Source organism: Homarus americanus, unplaced genomic scaffold (assembly GCF_018991925.1).
Source record: "Homarus americanus isolate GMGI-L3 unplaced genomic scaffold, GMGI_Hamer_2.0 scaffold25827, whole genome shotgun sequence".
In the NCBI taxonomy this organism is placed as follows: domain Eukaryota; kingdom Metazoa; phylum Arthropoda; class Malacostraca; order Decapoda; family Nephropidae; genus Homarus; species Homarus americanus.
This window is the reverse complement of record NW_024738300.1, coordinates 12,104,003-12,125,615: the sequence shown is the minus strand read 5'-3', so window position 1 is coordinate 12,125,615 and position 21,613 is coordinate 12,104,003. Positions and strand designations below refer to the sequence as shown.

General features: G+C 39.5%; 2 protein-coding genes across 3 annotated transcripts in view; both read left to right on the top strand.

The window, feature by feature from the left end:
- LOC121873886 (hemicentin-2-like) overlaps positions 1-9,487 on the top strand; it is a 93,127-nt gene extending 83,640 nt beyond the window's left edge. The window contains exons 12-17 of one of the 2 annotated variants that reach the window (XM_042377760.1): positions 2,526-2,659; positions 3,301-3,476; positions 4,187-4,263; positions 6,053-6,294; positions 6,828-6,996; positions 7,744-9,487. In XM_042377760.1, coding sequence (XP_042233694.1) covers positions 2,526-2,659; positions 3,301-3,476; positions 4,187-4,263; positions 6,053-6,202 — 537 coding nt within the window. In that variant the 3' untranslated portion in view covers positions 6,203-6,294; positions 6,828-6,996; positions 7,744-9,487. Of the gene's footprint in view, positions 1-2,525; positions 2,660-3,300; positions 3,477-4,180; positions 4,264-6,052; positions 6,295-6,827; positions 6,997-7,743 lie in introns of both variants that reach the window. The other variant, XM_042377759.1, reaches the window with a different exon arrangement.
- A 337-nt stretch (positions 9,488-9,824) lies between these two features.
- Positions 9,825-21,590, top strand: LOC121873883 (centrosomal protein of 152 kDa-like). Its single transcript, XM_042377754.1, has 2 exons — positions 9,825-11,664; positions 17,679-21,590. Exon 2 carries the CDS (start codon positions 17,682-17,684, stop codon positions 21,567-21,569), a length of 3,888 nt encoding a protein of 1,295 aa, XP_042233688.1. The 5' UTR covers positions 9,825-11,664; positions 17,679-17,681; the 3' UTR covers positions 21,570-21,590.
- The last annotated feature ends 23 nt before the right edge of the window (positions 21,591-21,613 follow it).

Sequence of the window (21,613 nt, the reverse complement as noted above, 5' to 3'; positions counted from 1 at the left end):
CTTCATTTTCTCATTATCACTATTTTTATCAAATAATTTCTTTGGCATGTCGCTATTATTCACTTCCCTCATCTTTATCTGTTTTCGTCTCTTTATGTACAAACTATTCTCATTTCATTCTTCATCCCCCCCATTTCTCCTTTTCTCCTCCTCCCTTCTTCTTCTTCCCCTCCTTCTTCCTCCTCTTCTTCATTATTATTTACACAAGATCATTTCCTATCGCTCTCACGAAAACAATGTCGGGAAACAAACACACTGGGAGATGGCCGTCATATTTCTGCCTCGCCACAATGTTTTGACGAGTCCCTCACCGTATTCAGAGGAAGTGGTTGGAAATACGGCCTCGTACCCTCATCCCCGGCGGCTCCAAGCACGGGGAAGCGGGTCACTCTCGAGTCAAGTTACAACTCTAATGATGGCGGCAAGAATATTGAAGAAAAACAGGTAGGGTCACTTTGAGTTCCTGATGAGTTCTGGGTGTGTTGGAGGAGTGTTTTGTTGTGTGTTGTGGGAGTGTTGTGTTGTGATAGTGTTGTGGGAGTGTTGTGGTTTGTGTTGTGGGAGTGTTGTGTTTTGTGTTGTGGGAGTGTTGTGTGTTGTGTGAGTGTTGTGTTGTGTGTTGTGGGAGTGTTGTGTTGTATGTTGTGGGAGTGTTGTGTGTTGTGGGAGTGTTGTGTTGTGGGTGTGTTGTGTTGTATGTTGAGGGGGACAGGTAAGGTTATCCGTTATCTCACATAGAAACTGTTATAATATTGTGTGCTTGAAGACCTAAGCCATTGAGACACATTAATAGGCATACAATATAGCCCCGCCACACTTCGCCTGGAACAAATTGCGCTTCTAACTCAGTGGCGAAGGTAAACAGACGTGGCTATCAGTCGTGTGTGTACAGCCATTGCTAGTTTCCGTATCTGCTGGAGCTCTCAAGGTCTTTTGGGGGGGGGATTATTTATGTTTATTTTGCCCTCGAATTGCCTTCATGGTGACCGCTTGAGGTTGAGATGTGATCATGGAGCCTTCATATATTATACCATCCCGTTCATGTCAGTTTGGTATTCTCAAGAGCATGTCAGTTTTATATATACCCCCTACACGACCTCGAGTGACTTAGAATTAGTCATAGTTGGATATACGAGCATTGAACCGACTTAATGGTACCAAAAAATAAAAATAAATGAGTTGACATCATTGGTTTACACTGATTGACGATGTGGTTACAATTTTATATATATTTGTACACGAGGAAACAGGACAACAGCTGTACATTACGACCCACGAACATTATTATTTATACCGTTCACAAATCCGAGTGTAAAATGTCAATAATCGTTATTTTGGATATTTTTTTTTTCGATGTGTATGTAAAGGAATAAAGAAATGTATTTATATTAGTTTGTGTGAGTATTCAGAGTGTGATTTCTAGCGCCAACCAGACAACACGTACACTTGAGTTTATCCTTCAAGAATAGTGACGAGATTCATGAATTATATAGTAACTCGTCTCATTATATTAACACATATTACAGGTCGTGGGCAAAAACACTGTAAATATTTATAATAACCCCCGTGATCTTTAAATCTCTCGGGGTTAAAAAAATTATTTAGTGAAACAGGTCGAGGTTGAGCTCTGACGTCGTGTGTCATTGTCGCTGTTATTATCCTCTTTAAGGTGGCGGCCAACACTGCGTCGGTAAATCACACACCAAGCACAGCAGACTTAAGCACAGCAGACTTAAGCACAACAGACTTAAGCACAGCAGACTTAAGCACAGCAGACTTCAGAAAAACCCCAAACACAAAACGCAGAATAACATAACCAAAAAAAAATTAAATCCACAGAAAAAAAAAATAGCTATAAAATATACAGACATATTTTAACGACGGGGATAAATTAGAGAAAAAAATAATCAAACGATACTTAGATAAAAAAATAAAAAAAATAAAATGAACTCATTAGCATAACTCCAAAAGACATTACTGTATATATCTTAACGATGCCAAATACCTGAGAGAGAGAAAAAAATCCAGTTTGTAACTTATTCTCGGAAAGTGTAATTGAAGTTGGAATTTATACAAATACTGAACATGTTAACAGGGTCATTTATACGTGTTTTACTGGAAGAAAATTGTGAATGGTGGAATTCTTTTTGTTATATGTTACACTGGGACGTTAACGATCGCATTTTGGCTTGTAATTGTGCAAAAAATTTGGCCTTGGATCTAAACTTACACACCAATCATCACAAAGCGCCCGTTAGCCGTGTTATATGATTGGTTGGAACTCGTGACGTAATGATTGTGGTGTAGGCTATGAGAACCTAACCTAACCTAACCAAATTTAAACCATACAAAACCCAAACTAAACCTAAACAAATTGCATCTCTCTCTCTCTCTCTCTCTCTCTCTCTCTCTCTCTCTCTCTCTCTCTCTCTCTCTCTCTCTCTCTCTCATTTCGTGTTGTGTTTTAATTCTTCTGTCTCTCACTATTGTCTCTCATCTCTCACCATCATCTCTCACTCCTACAGGTGGCAGAGAAGCGTATGGGAGACGTCAGCCCGCCGCCCGTGTCGCCGCTGGTGGGCGTGTTCCTGGGGCTGGTGGGCGGCTTTGTCCTCCTCCTGCTGGCGGGCGTGGTGTTAACCCGCGCCAGGTCCAACAGGTACTACATCCCACGCCTTCCCACGCCACCCACGCCCACAGATTAAACATATCCATCCATGCCTTCACTCATGAATACACACACACATACATAGAATGGCATGGTTGAGTATTTTAACACACACACACACACACACACACACACACACACACACACACACACACACACACACACACACACACACACACACACACACACACACACACACACACACACACACACACACACACACACACACACACACACGCACACACAATCTCATCACCATTTTTGTTTGCATTCGTTATATTATTAGTAGTATTAGTAGTAGCATATACTTAAATAATATTGAGGAAATTATGGCCTAATGAATCCTAGTCCGCCCCGTGTCTGTCCAGTCGTCTCTCTCACTTATAACACTAAATAGCGCCGTGAAAATGAAGTCACTTTTACCTGGCTAAAATATTTTTTTTTTTTAGTGACAAAAATATATAAAGTGTTTTTGTTCTTTTTATTGTTCGGCAACAAACTAGATTGCTGATTAGCATTTAACTGGCAGGCGCTCACCTATTTTACATGACGTGTATGTCTCTCTCTCTCTCCCTCTCTCTCATTCATAGACACACTCAAAACGCCTGTCTTATTCTCTCTCTCTCCCGTAGGTGTCGCTGCTGGGGTCACAGGGCAGGGGAAGGGGGCGTGGTGACCTCTGGTAGCAGTTCCTCCCCACCCACCACCACGCCCTCGTCAGCCCATACCCTTACGCACACCCACACCCACGCCCTCCACCACGACGAGGGGGAGAGAACCGCGCCCGATGTGCTCAGGACGATCAATGGTAATATCGCTAACACCATCGCTATCACCATGGCTATATAACACACTATCTTAAAACCACCCCTTAGCACTGTAACACCAACACTTAGCACCATAACACACTGCTAACACCAACACTTAGCACCATAACACACTGTAACACCAACACTTAACACCATAACACTACTAACACCAATACTTAACACCATAACACTACTAACATCAATACTTAACACCATAACACACTGCTAACATCAACACTTAACACCATAACACTACTAGCACCAATACTTAGCACCATAACACACTGTAACACCAACACTTAACACCATAACACTACTAACATCAATACTTAACACCATAACACACTGCTAACACCAACACTTAGCACCATAACACTACTAGCACCATTACTTAACACCATAACACACTGCTAACACCAACACTTAGCACCATAACACTACTAGCACCATTACTTAACACCATAACACACTGCTAACACCAACACTTAGCACCATAACACCCTAACACACGCTCATAGCACAGTATCTGATATACAAATAGAATAATAATTTTTCTATGTTCATTTTCATCGTCATTTGTTTTGTATTCATCAAGTCTCGTATTTTTTTCTTTTATTATCGAATTTCTTGAATATTTTTGCAATTTATTAATGTTAAACACTATGTCCTTTTTCTTTCCGTGGGATAACACTGTCTTTCCCAGAAACAGCTGAGCTCTTGGACACGCAAATATGTCCGGAAATCATACCAGCGCGTGTCCCACCGCCGCCCTACTCCCGCTCTCAGGTATGGCTTAAGTATAGTAAGGTGGCGTGTCCTAAATCCTATGTCCTAATACCTGTGTGGTAGGATTAGTGCCGGGTTCTATACCATGTCCACGACCCCTCAGTCCTTTGTATACCCATGTCCAATGTTTGTTTGTTTTAACCCTCCGTATGGGCATATCGTCCATTTCCACACTGAGCCATGTCCCTGACGTGTCCCAGAGCTACCACCCATGTCCCTCACGTGTCCCAGAGCTACCACCCATGTCCCTCACGTGTCCCAGAGCTACCACCCATGTCCCTCACGTGTCCCAGAGCTACCACCCATGTCTCTCGCGTGTCCCAGAGCTACCACCCATGTCCCTCGCGTGTCCCAGAGCTACGTGTCCCACCCACCATGTCTCTCGCGTGTCCCAGAGCTACCACCCATGTCCCTTCCATGTCCTAAAGCTACCACCCATGTCCCTCGCGTGTCCCAAAGCTACCACCCACACCCACGCCCTCCACCACCTAAAGCTAAACTACCCCCGCCCCCATAGGAACGACTTCGGCTCTGATACTGTCCCCAGGGTGAAGGAATTATATATACACCTTGCGTGCTACACCCTGCGGCAGGAAGGTCCTCTCGTGCCCTCCATCAGAGCGGCGGCAGCACCTCCTAGGGTCTTCCTGCTGCGTCATTTTGGTGGGAGTGAAGGAGGAGGTGGTAGCGAATATTTTTGAGATGGTTCATATTGTAATTGGCCCCGTGTGTGTACTAAGGCCATGGGGGTAACACTCTCTCTCTCTCTCTCTCTCTCTCTCTCTCTCTCTCTCTCTCTCTCATACAAATCAGTCCTAATGTATTGAACTCTACTAAAAAAATAATTAAGATCCACTACAGTTCATTGCTTTTATGAGCGACATTGGTATCACATGAAGGTTAACCCCCTAGCTTATATCACCTGGGGGTTCTAGGTTAGGTTAGCTTAGGTTAGGTTAGGTTAGCTTAAATGGGGGGATGTTAGGGTTAGGGAAGGTTAGGTTAGATTTGGTAATGTTAGGTTAGGTTAGGTTAGGTTAGGGAAGGGAAGGTTAGAATAGGTTAAGTTAGCTGTAGGTTGTTTGATCATAAAGTGAAGTAAGTTTGGAGGACTTATCTTCACGTGATCCGGAAAGTTTGTGACGAGTAATGTTGAGTGTTTTACATACAAGCATGAAGCGCTAGGCAGATCCTAATTGTCAGGGGAATATTGGCATTAGCTTTGATTTCCATTAATGGCGAATATAATATGGTAATGTTTGTTTTCAGCCAAGCATAATCGATTTCACATCATCAGTCTCAAGTTGAAATCTGTCCAATAAACAGTCAAATCCAGTTTAGAGTCAGTTCCCTGCTACATTTAACGTTAGTTTTGGTTTGTTTCTTTATGAAGTAATAATTCCTCATATGTGAATCTCGCTGTAGGAGTTAGCAACACATCTCAGTAATTATCGCGCCAGGCAGAGGTGAGGTGTGAGAGCATCAGAGCAGCCGCCCGCCTGGCCTGGGTCACACTATGTTGTTTTGCATATTAATGTTGTTAATTAATACGTGATTTTAGATTGATTGATCACTGGCTGCCTCATGCTCTTCACTTTATTTTACGATACTGTCTTTATGTGTGTGTAAAATATATCAGCATCTATGTCTGTTTGTCGATGGATTAATCACATCACGTATGTAAACCAAACTGTTGTATTTAAGTGATCTATACTGTAGAGAGTTAATTGTTTGGGAGTGAGGGGCGAGAGGCAGCAGGTGGAGTCAGGTTAAGTGTTTGATGTTGCAGACAGTACTGAGGGAGTCGTTGAAGGTGTCACCCCTATCTGCTGCTGCCGCCGCTGCTGCTGCTGGTGGTAGCGGCGGCGGGGCAGGACGCGCCCTTTACCGGGACACAGGCAGTCCCCTCCACCTCCTCCACGACGAGAGCTTCGTGTAGGCGTGGCCCCCCGCCCTCACGCCCACCACCACGCCCACCTCCACGCCACCAGTGTTTTATCCAGCCTGAAGATGACCTGAGGCGCTGAGGGTGTGAGTATGACGACAACTCCTACAGGAGATAAAAGGTTAAGCCATATAGTTCCTGCCTCTCACTTAAACAACAAAGATGAAGATTAAAAGGTAAACGTCACCACTTTCATGGCCGAGGTAACATGAGGAATTATTCTGTACATAACTCAAGTATTTCCAAGTGTCTTGTGTACATGAGAGAGTCTTAAGTGGTGTAGAGAGTTTTTACAAGCTTTACCCTCGCTGTCAGTGTAGTGACACCATACATACAGTCAGGCAAAGGCACTCATGATCACATTCTCCTGACCCAAAACTTCGAGCCAACTTTGTCGAGCTAAACCCACCTAATCTAATCTAACCTTATCAGTAGAAGTAACACCCATTAAAACTGCGGTTAGATTAAGTTAGGTTAATTTATCATTGCCAATAGGATATTTAATCATCAGGTAACATAAATCTATAGGTGTTAATCTTCACATAACCCGTTTCTAAAGTCAACCCGGAACTAACCATGACCTCACCCCTTACCTCTTTTGATTTTTAACCTCCCACAGGGACGAGGTGGAGTCTGTGGCGCGGGATAAGCGTGTGCGCGCCTGTACAGGACGTCGTCAGTAAAGGAGGACCTCAACGTGGGTCAGGTGTTGATCTTCCTCGAGGGGCTGTACCTGGCCCTTATCACCACCCACACGACACCCACGCCCCCCACCAGTGTCCCAGAGAGTGAGTGAGGGGGGTGGGGGGAGGGGGGGTATTGAGGAGTAGTGAGGGAAGGAGGAGAGGCATTGAGGAGTAGTGAGGGAAGAGAAATAGATGGAGGAGAGGAGATAAGGAGAAAAAAATTAATGACATGGAAGAGAAAAGAGACACAGAGAAGAGAGAAGTAGAGAAGAGAGAGGGAGAAGAGAAGAGAGAGGGGGGAGAAAAAAGAAAGGGAGTAGAGAAGGGAAAGGGAGAAGGGAAAGGGAGTAGAGAAGGGAGAGGGGGAGAGAAGAGAGAGGGAGAAGAGAAGAGAGAGGGGGTAGAGAAGAGAGAGGGGGGTAGAGAATGACACACGTGAGGGAAAACAATCGAAGAAAGAGAGGAAAAGCAAAAGGCCCTAAGCTATCATGTTCAGGCCCTTAGCTGTCATGTTCAGGCCCTAAGCTATCATGCTAAGCCCTTAGCTGTCATGTTAAGGCGCCAAGCTATCATGTTCAGGGCCAAAGCTATCATGTTCAGCCCCAAGCTATCATGTTCAGGCCCCAAGCTATCATGTTCAAGCCCAAAAATATCATGTTCAGGACCTAAGCTATCATGTACAGGATCTAAGCTATCATGTCCATACCCTAAGCAATCAAGTACAGGCCTTAAGCTGTCATGTACAGGCCCTAAGCTATCATGTTCAGGCCCTATCATGTTCAGGATCTATGCTGTGTTGTCACCACCTGCACAGCTCAACAAAAAAAGTCTCATGATTTTTTTTTTCAGATATTTTTTTTCAGAAACCCGACCCAAGATGAAGCGCAAAACCACATATAATGACAAGGAGAACTCTAGCAAGAAACACCTAATTTCATACCACATCACAGTATATACAAATATCTTTATATATACTGTATATTCAATGGAAACTTTAGAAGAAAAATGTTATAAGTTATTGTGTACAAGATAAGGATTAAGTCCCAGGATGTCACTGTAAACAAACTTATTGGCTGTTTATTGGAAGTGGATATGCAGGCGAGACAGACGGAGACTTGTACAGGCTGTAGGATATGTAAACAAGATCATCCAGAGCCATCCTGCATATGATAAATTCAGATGTAAGAAGTTAACTATGAACTGTGTCTTCAAGTGTCTGTTTATATTGTACAGCGTTACCAAGAATGTAAACAGTGTCATACTAAGTCACTCCAGAGGTATAAATAAGGTCATCTTAGGTCAGCGACTCAAAGACTATGTTGTAGACCCGACAGAGCTGTGATATGGCGCCGTCCATGCTAGGAGTCGTCCTACATATGACTGATAATTTTGTTAATGAGCCTTACCTGGCCACTCACCGGGTGTTGACGTGAGTGTAGGCTCAGCTCACCTCACGACACAGAGACCACATTCATGCTCGTGTTGCTAATGCCTTAAATTTCTTGAGGAAGAAATTAACCGCATACTGTACTGTACATTCATATGTTACAGAACATTGTTTTAGTATTATAATTGCTGAAAAGAGCTTGAATTGTGACTATTTTGCCCCAGGACTATTTCAACCAAGCCATTCTAGTACCTCTCAACGATAGTACGTCACTGTCGTAATTCATTATAAAACTACCAACAGGAAGTCTCTAACGGAAGAATACTGTCCATATAATTTAAAGTTTGGTAGTGGATATTTGATGCCATGAAAATCTTATAGAACTGTAAAATTGTGTGAGAGTCAGCGGCCAGATTTTCATAAGAAAGACCACACAACCTTATGATTTTTCATGACACGAACCAAACAAATTTAACCTATTTTAACCTGAACTACCCCAGGATCAGTAGGTTAGCTTCATACCATCTATTTAACAACTGGTCTAGCTCATCTGTTTCTGGTATTTTTCCAACATTGGCTGTCCTGCTCACAAGAGAGGGAGGAGCAAAACGAACATGTCATCACAAGTGTCTCTGAGTCGAATGATACATACTGTAGAAACTTATGGAGAATATTGATCATGTAAGTAGCTGGAAGGAGTCACAGATAATCTACCCTTGTCCCTCAGCTGTAGGGAAAGACTTACATACCAAATCATGTCTTCGAAAACTTAATGAAACTATGAACCTAATTTATGGTATGTACAACTTATTCTTTGTACGAGATTCAAACTGTATAAATAAAAATATTATAAAGTGAACACATATATGACTGTAAATAGTTACATGTGCCAGATGAAATGGTCTTAATGTTTTTGTTTTTCTTTGTACATAAGTGACTTGTCATATGTGTCAGTATGGTGACTGTCATATGGTGAGGTGAGGTCAGGTGTGGTGGTTGAGGCACAGTAGGGGGTGGTGTGTATATATTGCTTGATGTTACACCTGACTTTTGTATCCCTGAAGATGTAATGAAATACAGACCAAAACTCTTGAAGTGCCTTGTCCATTTCCCTCTTAATATCCAGCATAATGTTGTTATTTTCCCCTGTGGTGTTATTTTACCCTTCAGTGTCCGGCAACAATGGAGTGTATAAATTTAAGAATGGAAGATTGTTATAGTCAAAGGGCTTGAGAGTGATTATGTCCAACACAAAATTATTGATAAGTGGCGTGGGTGAGGGACCCATGGTGGAAAGTGGAAAATGGTAGTGTGTTGTGTGGAAGGCGTGTACATAAAAGGTACAGTGGTATAAATGACAGATTACAAGATGTTGTTGACTTGTAACTGTTCTGTGTGCAGGTAATCATGTGGACTCTATAAGGCTGGAGAAACTTAACATTGGGGATATATCCCTTGACTATATCGATGAGTTCTGCCAGGTAGCAGATAGTAGGCAGCTATCGAACAGGGAGGTACTACCGCCTGGGGAGATATTGGAAGTAATTAATGTGTTGTCTACTGGCATATGGCATATGGCATATGACATATGGCATCACAAATATTGTGACCAAGTCCCAGGTTGCTGATCTGACTTTCTGCCTCATTTACACACAATTGCAGGGTCTCAATTGTTTTTCTTATATACTTTGACAACACAACATACAGTATATTTTTTTTTCTCTTTTGGTCTGATTTATTTTTCTTTTAATTTATTAATTTATTGTGTCAGTTGACAATATTAAGTCGTGGCCTTCTCGGATGGGTCCTTCTGGTCTGGAAGGTTGCTGATCTCAGGCCGACCTGACCATCATCAAACTACGTGGGCCTCAACTGACGTCACCGCGGTTGCTGGAGTATCGGATTTTTTTCGCACTTCATTTTTCCAACATTCGCAGCCTAAGATCCAATTTGCATGCCGCGAAATCTGGCTCGAAAGCAGTAATAGTCACAGTTATAAACTGATGCGTTGAACGTGTGAGTCTGGCGCCAGTTTGCAACACAAGTTTGTAAGGCGTGCCGTCACAACACTCTCTGGCAGATTGTTCCAAGAGGTCACTACTCTCACTCCGATAAAGTTACCCCTCAGTTTTCTGGGCTTGCGGCTTCTTCAACCTTGAGCTCGTGTCATTGCCATTGGCGGCGTGCTCTGGTATACCAATAGTTGTACAGTATTACCACGAGACACTGATATCCCACTTGTCTTATCACCATTTCTTTTTGCGTCGGGGTGAGTATTGAAGTGGTGTGGAGGTGATTTATGGTGGTGGTATGTCGTGGGTAATCGTGGTGTGTGGGAGTGACTGTTAAGAATAATTGGAGGAAAATGTATTAACGAATATGGTTAATTTAGGACGAAACTTGATACTTTTTCTCTAATTTCATCGCACAAATAATAATTTTACAGAGACACCAGGAAAAATAAAAATAAATATTCATATATCAGCGTTGTATCCCATTATAGTCATAAGTTAATATAACATAACATTGTGCATATAAGCAGAGTACAGGTAATGTATGGTACTTATAGGGGTTCAAGGTTATACTAAACGGTACAATTAATCCCGATATCGTACAAGAACGAATACAAGTATGTTAGCTCAAGAAGTCATTAGTGTTGCCCAGAATTTGATGTGTGTTGTCTAAGGTAAGCAAATTGGTAAATATGAAGACCTGAACAAATCTGTATGTCAGTGAGAAAGACGTTTTCAAACCCACTGAAGACGCATTTGTCCACCATGTAAAGCGAGCTACACTACCTTACAAAGTTACAATCGTGTATTTGGGTCAAGGCTGATCAACCACAAGTCCACAATCTGTCAATCCAGACCAATTCAAGTTTGGTTGGTTGTTGAATGATTAAGTCAAACAACTTTTGACCACAGTTTCACCAAAACCCTAAATCCTTGCTGCATATGCGCACTGTAGTTGAAAGGGACGCTGTGGTTGTACAGTACTTGTAAATATCCGTTCTGTCATCATGGGCTGTGTGTATGTGGTGGTAAATCTTAGTATTTCTTACAAATTGTTGATTATAATGCATACCTTGGGGTGACAGTACTCCATAGAGGGACGGACGAAGACGAAAGTAAAACTAATTAATAAGGTGTTCCTGTTGTTATAACGTTATTACTGAAGTTCACCAGCCAAGGTAAGTGTTTAAACTAATACCTGTACATATAAAAATCTATAACATAATACCTAACATAACAGGGATCCAGGTACAACTGAACCGTATGGTCCTCGTCACCCGCGCCCCCTACAGTGTTGTTACAGTGTTTGAACTTTAAAACCTGAGAGTATAAAGAGCCAAGTCTTGATAACCTTATTCCTCAATTAATAAGGTAGGTTGGTATTATTACTCCATTATCGTAATTCATAATTTGTATTTTATGATTAGGAATTATAGTGTTCTTGAGTTACTTTTAAAGAGACTCGTAATGAAATCTATATAGTGTGTTAAGTTAGAATTAAAGTATACCGAGGGAATACATTACCAGGTCGGGGGTGAAATAAAGTATATAAAGAGGTTGATAATAGTAAAGAGGTAAATATTCGTCCTGTTCTCGGGTTTGAGTATGAGAAGAGTTTTTTTTTTGGTCCGACTAATTACCCAAATGTAGCCGGAATGAAGTCAAATAATGGTCCTACAAGCGTAATTCGGGCTGTGAATCACTTCTCGATTATTATTTGGTGTCATAAAGTAAAAAAAAATTGGTAAACTTAATTTAATCTGAGTTGTGTTGTTAGGTTAGGTTAGGTTAGATTAGATTAGATTAGATTAGTTTAGATTAGATTAGGTTAGGTTAGGTTAGGTACATGCACTTGATCTATTAACTCAGATTAAATTAAGTTTACCAATTTTTTGTGACTTCGTGACACCAAATACTAGTCGAGAAGTGATTGGCAGTCCGATTTATTCATCTAGGACCATTATTTGACTTCATTCCTGCTATATTTGGCTACATTTGGGTAATTAGTCGGACCCGTTTTTTTTGGTGTGTTTTACTCGAATCTGACATTCATTTCTTGAAAATTAGCATTTTTGGAGGCAAAAAAATTAAATTGTCATTTTGGTAAATTTGCATTGGTGCACACAACTCTGCTAGAAAGTCAAAACTATGTTTTCCTAGTGTATTGTTGTGTGTTTTGGTTAGTTTTGAAGGTTGGTTTTGACCTTCATTTCCGTCGGAAATTGTCCGTTTTTTAGTTATGGGGGGTTATTGGTGGGGCGTTTTCCAACAAAATTATGGCTAAGCGAATACAAAATACACATAAAAACCACTATAAAAACATAAACCTGACCTGACCTAACCTAACCTAACTAACTTTCACCATATGATGGAATCACTTATATTTTACCTTATTGGCCTGGTTCTAGTTCGTCATTGGATTCTGAGATTAGTACAGGTTGCTGATGCTGATTCTCGCTTAACAGTGGCTGTAGGCGGGCAGCTTGCACTTAGGACACTCTACTGAGGTCGGGAGAACACCGTGAGATCTAAAAAATTATATAGCTTGTTAGTTTTTTTCCCCAAAACACGCAATCAACTCCATATAATTGAAGTGACACCCATCGCAGACTTCCATGGTCGTAAATGAATTTGAATTTCGAAATATGAGACCCAAAATAAAACTTGAATTTGATCGGGCCAATAATACCGTGAATTAAACCACAAATCGTTTTAATTGATGGCAAAAATAAAAAAGCTTTTGATTGGCCGAGGACGTGTACAGGAACGCATGCTCATGACGATTTATGAAGGAGAGAGACAGTGTGGGAGGTGAGGTAGGCGATAATGACGGAAGATTAATGGAAGAAAATAGAGAAATATCTGGCATGCGCTATCTTCATTATACATTTGCAATGGTAATGTAATAGAAAAAATTATCTTATAATTAGAGGTCTTTTTCGAATATGATAATAAATTTGGGGTAGGAAAGTTGTGTGCTTCTGGCGATAGCGGTTTCCTCGTAAATTACCCTTTAGTTATACGTATAGTCATTTAAAATTTTTCCTCTGCGTTAAAAACTGTGGTTGTGCACAGGAGGGCCCACTTGTAAATACTGTATATAATTTATGCTTGCCACAGCTTCTTTGGTTAATTATATATTTTTGCAATATAATTTTATATGCTTTCACAATTTGTGATTTTCATATCTTGTGCAAATACTTCAAATGAAAAAAACTAACCTGACAAAACGTTATCTAACCATATATATTATACCTTGATTTATTTTAAATTGTTTAAAAAGAAGAATTATTCAAACCTTATGAAACCTAACCTAACCAAACAAAATGTAACCTCACAAATCCTAGCTTTACCTACTGGTAATACTTTACTGTGTCTCTTTCTTGCCTGTAAACAGAGTTTTTGCATTGACTGCAGGTAAAATTTGATTTGAATATATTTAGTAAAGTACCATAAAGATTCACACAATACAAGCATGCATGTACAGTTTCTCCTCGACTAACGACGGGGTTCCGGACCGACGACCAGGTCGTAAGTCGAAAAGGCGAAAATAATACATAGAAAATCTAAAATGAAATACAGTACAATAAAAGTAATCAATAATGAAAAATTTATTAAGTGTTACTGTGCACTTACCTTTAATGTAGTCAGCTGAATGCACACGGGGCCTCAATAATTTTTTAATTAAACATGGAGACTACATTAATTGGATGAAGCAGAGGAGGAGACAGTGCTGGGTAGGTCATCAATTTTGCTTTCTTCAGACAGGTTAACATATTTGCTTGTTGAAGGTATTGGATCATCTTTAGGGAGTGAAGAGGCAGCAGTGGTGGGGCGTGAAGAGACAGCAGTGGGGGACTTCTTAAAATATATGTCCAGTTTAGACTGCATGGTTTGTCTTTTCTTTTCATTGTAAATCAGTCTGTCAACTTTTGCAAAATGCTCAACATTTTGATCCATTTCTTCAAATATTTGCATCCCCTTATTAATAGCAGCAAATGCCTCTGCCTTGTCCTTCAAAATTGTCGATATCGTCGAGTGAGAGAAGCCAAGGTCGCGTGAAATGGTTGTTACCGTTTCTCCATTTTAATATTGCATTATTATTTTCATTTTCATCTCAAAAGTAATTGACTGTCTCCGTTTCTTATAAAGCACCTCGAGAACTCTCACTTTTACACTTGCCAGCCATTTTAAAGGGAATTAGAAACAAAAAAATTTTCAGTACACAGCGCGATCACTAACAACAACAATGGGCAAACACCAAGTGAGCGGGCTGCGGCGTGGATGCTGTACACCACGAGGCGGCCCAGCCCACGCTGTTGTACGGGACGGAAACATTTCGGTACTAGAAAATACGTAATTTGAAAAATATTTTATATGACTGCGGCGGTCGTATGTCCGGGTGGTCGTAAGTCGAGGAGTACCTGTACAAACCTTTACCAAAGATACTGCATAAAATAGTCGTATCCAGTGAGTCCTTGTTTTGGCAATTTTTCTAAGAATGTCATACTTCATAAAAATGTGTATTGCATCTTTGACTGACTGTACACCCACTAAAAAATATTCGGCACCCGTATCATATTGTATCACGCCGTAAGGGTGCCAAATAAATTTTTAGTGAGTGTACATTCGTCTGAAAATTCATATTCATAATTGTCACACATCCATGGTCAGGAGAGGTTGGACGTACCTAAGGTACTACGTATAGATGGAGAATATTGCCACTGGGTAGCTGAAATTTTTAAATTTCATAACATACTTGATGTTAATTGGCTAATGCCTTGTGACAACCAATATATCACATCAAGCTCAGGAAAAATAGCCTCTGCTTTTATTTTTTTTTTAACATAGAAGCTCGTCAGTATTACTGCAGTTAATACCCATTTTCACAAGCTTTCATACATTTGTTTATGCATTGTATTTTTACCTGAGTGTTTCAACTAGGTTATTTTTTTTAATTTTGTGGGTTGTTAAATCATATACAGTGCTATCTCCGTTAGCCGGAACAGATGGTGCAGAGCACTTCTGGGAATGAGAGACTTGCTGCTATATGAACCCATGAATGCTATAATGATAACCTTTACTGATTAAAATTTTGACATACAGTACTGTACTATAGTTCATTCCTGCTAAAATGTCATACTCCAGAATTGCCAGATTTTGCTGTTTATATCCTAAATTGCCTGGTGTTCTAAATATGTACAGTACAGGTACACCTTGGCTTACGACCTACTCGACTTACGACCACCCGGACATACGACTGCCGCAGTCGTATAAAATATTTTTCAAATTACGTATTTTCGAGTCCCGGTGTTAGAGATCGCGATGTGTACCGACAAAATTTTCGTTTGTAATTCCCTTTAAAATGGCTGGCAAGTGTAAAAGGGAAAGTTCTCGTGGTGCTGAGAAGAAAAAGAGACCCATTTTAGATTTTCCATGTATTATTTTCGCCTTAAAACCAATTCGACTTGCTACCTGGTCGTCGGTCCCTAACCCCGTCGTAAGTCGAGGACTGACTGTATAGAGATGTTACAAGACACCCAATCTCACAATTGGCTCGCAAAATACAGTAGAAAAAAAATGGCGCCTACAACCTAGTTACCCTAAGAGTTAGCTAGATGGCATAGAGTTGTATCTTGATTACCTTGAAATGGAAAAAGTTGTGACAAATATTATATAGGAGTAGCGGTTCCCAAACTTTGGTCACAGACCGGTGTTGGTCTGTGGCTTAATTCTTACCAGTTCCTCAAAAAAAATTTATCGTTGCATATTTTTGTTATAATTTATTGGCTAAACATAATTCCCTTAAACTTTGCAATCATTAATAACAAAGCTATGTTCAGTTAATTGGTAAAATTTAATTTATGTATATTAATCTGTGGTATCTGTCAGCTGACTCCTGGGTGACCTTGTGGATGACTATTTAATTTTAGTAAGTTGGTCAGAGGTTAGAATGTCTTGGGTCCCTTTCTGCTTTAGTATATCAATTTAATACTATTTTGTTAAACTATAGTTGCCTATGATGCTGGGTAAGGATTATTAGAAGACAGGAATATACAGTAGTACTGTATATATGCACCTGTAAATATTTCAATAGAACCTCTATGCTGAGCTGCTACCAATGTTTAGAGAAATACTGTACAGAACTGTACTGTAAACATCTAAAAGGCATTTTTGGTGTATTTTTTTAATCTCCGTTCCTGTGCCCCCTTTTCCTCACGTCCTTTCCTGTAATTATCGGTCTCAATCTAACAAAATACTGAGGGTCTGCTGAATATGGACAATGAATATTGTAAATGTACAGGAGGTCCCTGACTTACAAATGCCCACCGATACGAACAGGTTAAACTTGAAATTTTCAGTATTTTATTCACCTGATGACTAATTTTATTACTTTCATTTACTGTATTTTGTCATTCTGTTTCTTCTTTTCTCTTAAATTAAGTGATTTTAGATGTACAGTATACGTATAAGGACTTAGGCTATGATATACAGTGGGGTATGCTATAACGAATCTAATTGGTTCTAGAACCTTGTTCATTATAGCATTCGTTCGTTATAGGATTAATCCGTTCCAGGCCCCCAAATACAACCACTTAACACTGAAAAATATAATATAAAATTGTAAAAATTGTAAAAAAGTGCATAAATATGCATCTAAACCCCTGAAATAACCAATATCATTAATACTTGTAATAAAAAAACACTAAATTAGTAAAAAAAAAATAATGTTCGTTGTAGGAGTTTCGTTCGTTATAGCATTCTCAATTTTATAGGTAAAACCGTTCGTTATAGGAATATTCGTAGTAGAAGTCATTCGTTATAGCATACCCCACTGTAGTGGGATTTTAAACATTGTTCTGTAAGTACAGTATGCACATACCATGTGTTTCGACTTGCGTACAAATCCGACTCACGAACGTCCTCAGGAACGGAACCCGTTCGTAACACGGGGACCCCCTGTACTCTGTATATGATATTTACAATTGTCAGTATGCAGAATTTTTATTTCACTCTGCTGGTTCATGAAGTGTGGGAACCACTGCACAGTACTAAAGAACTGTAACACATAGGTGTGAAGTCTTACACCCTAAGACTGTCTCTTCCTTTACATTTTGCTGTATACAGTATTACCATTTGAAATACCTATACCTGTACTGTACTGTGTTTTATAATTTTAAAAGTGTGGTCAAATAACTGTAGGCTTTTTCAATCAGTTTGTTGCAATGGGTTGTACATTTTTTTCTAATCCAATTCAAATATGTTGAGGTTTACTCCATATACATTACATATTATTATTATTATTATTTTTAGGGTATTGTTATTATTATTAAGAGTACGGTATTATTATTTTTATATTTTGGGTATTATAACTTCTCTTTCAGGTGATGGATACTCCTGGTCATAGCCTGTTTGGAGGGACCAGTTTACACTTACAGGGGATTGGGACACTGAATTTTGAAGATGAAGAACAGGATGAAGAGGAAGAAGAAAATAGGAGGAAGGAAGAAATCCAAAACATGATAGTTAATGCTTTTGATGATCTTGAGGAGGAGGAATCTCTTGCAGATCAGTCTAGTCATTGCCCATTGGGTCCTGACCAGGTTCACCAAGTGGCCCAGCACTTGGGCATGGAAGAGTCTGAGAGGTCGGTGGAAATGTCTCATGTCCAGAGTGGGGATGGACATAGACAAAGAAATTATAGCAATTCACAGAGCAGCATAACAGAACATTATGGTCATGAGGGTGGGGCAGACCTGTTTCCCAAGCATCGTGGTACAGATCTGCATTCTTCTTGTAGCAGTAGCCAGGGCAGTGTTAACCCGTGGAGTGATGACAGTCATGAAGATGTCTTACAAAGACATGGTCCATTTGTTACTGAAATTTCTGAGGGGGGCCATCATTACTCTGGCCAGGAAAACTTGATGAGAAACCCTCAACAGGATAATTTTGATAATAGGAGCATATATAATGATGAAGGAATGTCATTGTATGTGGCTGGTGAATCTTATCATGCAGATAATTACAAGCCTGGCTTTGTTGATGATGAAGGTTCTAAAGAAACACTGAGTAACCAGTATAAGGAAGGAGATATAGCATACGATCAACTGAAGCTGTTGTATGAAGCCAGAGGCAGGGAAATTGATAGGCAGATGTCTGAAATATCAAAGTTGAAGTTTGAAAGTAGTCGTGAAATTCGGGTGTTACAACATCAACTGAATCTTCTTAAATCAGAAGCTGAAAGCAAAGAGGCCAGTGTAAAACAACTGCAGATTCTTTTGTCAGAAAAAGATGAAAGAGTAAAGAAGATGGTAATTGACATTAAAGAGTCTCATGACAAGCTAAAAGCAGCTCAGGATGAGAATAACAAGATACAATTTGAACTAGAATCAGCAGAATCTACAATCTCCAGCTTAGAATGCCAAATTTCAGAATTAAAAGCTGCTGATAGTTTAGCAAGAAATCAGCAGTTACATGAAAATTTTGTTCGTAAACTTCAGCACAACAACCAAGAAGAGCAGTACTTGATGGTAACAAAATTACAAGAGTCCCAGAAAGAAGCTGAGACATTCAAGCAAGAGATTAAAAGATTAAGAGATGAATTGAAGAACCTGAGAGGAACTTATGATGATGCACTTGTACAAAAAACTGAAACTGTAACAAAACTTACTTTAACAATTGAAACTGTAAGAAAGCAGTATGAAGAGCTGTTGCAAGCTCATGATGGCCAACATATTTTGGAATTACAGTTGAAAATTCGAAGCCTTGAATCCAGCAAACAAGAATTTGAAACTAAAGTTAGGGCACTTGAAAGTGAAGTAGCAAAAGCAAGAGAGGACTTGGATGGATATGATATTGCCATGAAACTAGGTCTGATGAATGATATGGTGCCATATGAGGATTCTATGGTGCAGATGGGTGTAAAGAAGACTCTGAACTATAATGACACTGTAACTGAAGTTAGACAGAAGAAGGACACCCAAAACAAGTTAACTGAATCTCAAGAAAGAATAAAATTAAGGGAGGAGCTGAAAAACAGTTTGTTAATTAATAAAGCGAAGCGGGATGAAATAAAGGTGTTAAGGGAAGAAACCAGAGAGAAACAGGTAATAATTAAGAAAGCGCAGAGTGACCTCAAGGAAGCACAAATAGAAATAAAGAAATTATGTGGAAATTTAATGAAATTACAACTAGAACAAGCCGAATGCCAGTTACGGGACGATGACGGGACTAAGATGTCAGTTGTACAGGCTGAAAATATTTCCCTTCGACAAGAACTCGCTCCTTTGTATAGCTCCATTAGACAGCTAAAGCTTTCTTTTAAAAAGTTTAATGACCTGATTCAGAATTGGAAAAATGATTTGCCTAATTTGAATTCAGAAGACAACCTTGCTGCTATAATTGAAAGGTATGATAAATGGCTCCAGCATGTTGAGTCATACAGAAATTTTGTCTCAGAAGTTGAAAAGTTCAGTGAATCTATTTCTCAGATTAGAGAAGAAAATCATAAATTGCACGAAGGACAAGTTCTGTGGGAGAAAAGATTCCATGATATACAAATCAGATTGAAAGTTTCTGAAAAGATGATTATAGATGCTGCAACTGATCAAGGTAGACCAAATGAGTTCAACCAAGCTTGCAACATTCTTCAACAGCTGCTGGGGAATATAAGTCGGCTAGTAATGGTTGTCAAGGAAGAAAATGCTGATGTATTTAACGAGAAACTGAACTTGCAGGATCAGTTGACAGCTCGCCACCTGGAAATGGAAAAGCTAAGGAAGGATATTAAGGATCTGCAGGACGATAAGGAAGACCTACAGTTAAAAATGTTGGCCATGTCTAAGAAAAATGAAGAAGAAAAAGAGGCAGCTTTAGAGAGTTGTAAGAATACATATTTAGAGTTCCACAAGGAAGCAGTACGTGAACTTGAACAGAAGATTAAAACTGATTATGAAAATATTGCACAGAATTTGAAAGGAGAGATTAACAGACTTGCAGATCAGCTAAGTAGGACGAAGGAATTGTACATCAGGATTTGTGAGGAGAAGGATGAAATTGAGGATAAATTAAAACAGCTTGAGGAAACGGCAGAATTAGAGAAGTCTCAATCACAAAAAGAGAGACAAGGAAGCTCCACTCCAACCCCACATTCCAGTGTTGGGGTTAATTCTGAAAAGACAGACATAATGCAACATGTCACCAAGTATGAAAATAAAATAAAAGACCTTGAACTACAAATAGAAACTCTGAAGGAAAATTATAAAGTAGAAAAGAAAGAGATTTTAATGGAGAAAGAGAAACTGCAAATCAAATATCAACAACAGTGTGAAGAGATGGAAACTGTCCGAGAGGCATCACTAAAGGCCTTGGCAGAGTTACAAGTGAAATGTGCAACTTTAGAAGAGTGTAATGTGATGTTAAATGATGAGTGTAGGAAATTGGAGGAAAATTTATTGAAAATGAAAGAAGGTAACAAAAAGCCTGAAGACGTTGATTTAAACGAACACGGACATTGGCAATTTGTTCTGGAGAGGCATCAGAAACGAGTAGATGAAGAAAAACAGGAATTAAAGATGTACTATGAAAATTTAATTAAAGAACTAGAAAATAAATATACCACACCAGAAATTTCAAAGCTATTGAAAAACAAGATGACAAAACAGGAAGATGACATACAATTGTTGAAGAATAAAGTTAAACAACAAGAGAAAGATATAAAGGAAATAACAAATGAATGTGGAAGAATTAAAGAAACGGCTGAAGTCAGAGAACACGATAGAGAGCAGGAGGTACGCAAGTTCACAGACATCGTGCAGAACCTTGAGGGTCAGGTGAAAGAAAAACAAGATGAAAGTAATAACGCAAGAGCTGCCTTCCAGAAATATATACAAGAGCTCAACGAACATCAAGCTCTTTTAAACCAGAAATTGAAGAAAGCTGAGGAAAGTTCTGCACAGCTGCAAGAGACACTCGCTAAATATAATAAATTAAAAGTAAGTTATATGAAATTTCAAAATGAATATAAAATACAAATTTCCTATTACAAAGAAGAGTCTAATAGAATGGTATCAGAGTTTGCAACTAAAAAGGAAATATTGCTGGATCGTTTGAGGAAGTGCATTGAAGAAGTTAAGCAGATGTGTACATCGTGTATCGACAATATCATATCTTCTCTGAAAGGGTTAGATTCTATGCAACAGAATATGCATCAAGCAGTGTTAGAGCTTGAGGAATTATCTAAAGACATAAAGAATTTAACACTAACAATAACATAAGTCCTTTTATACCTGTTGAAAATGTCCCCTGTCATAAAAACATA

Bases quoted from the DNA above. Each gene is read 5' to 3' on its own strand.
- LOC121873883 (XM_042377754.1), top strand. From the start codon at position 17,682: ATGGATACTCCTGGTCATAGCCTGTTTGGAGGGACCAGTTTACACTTA.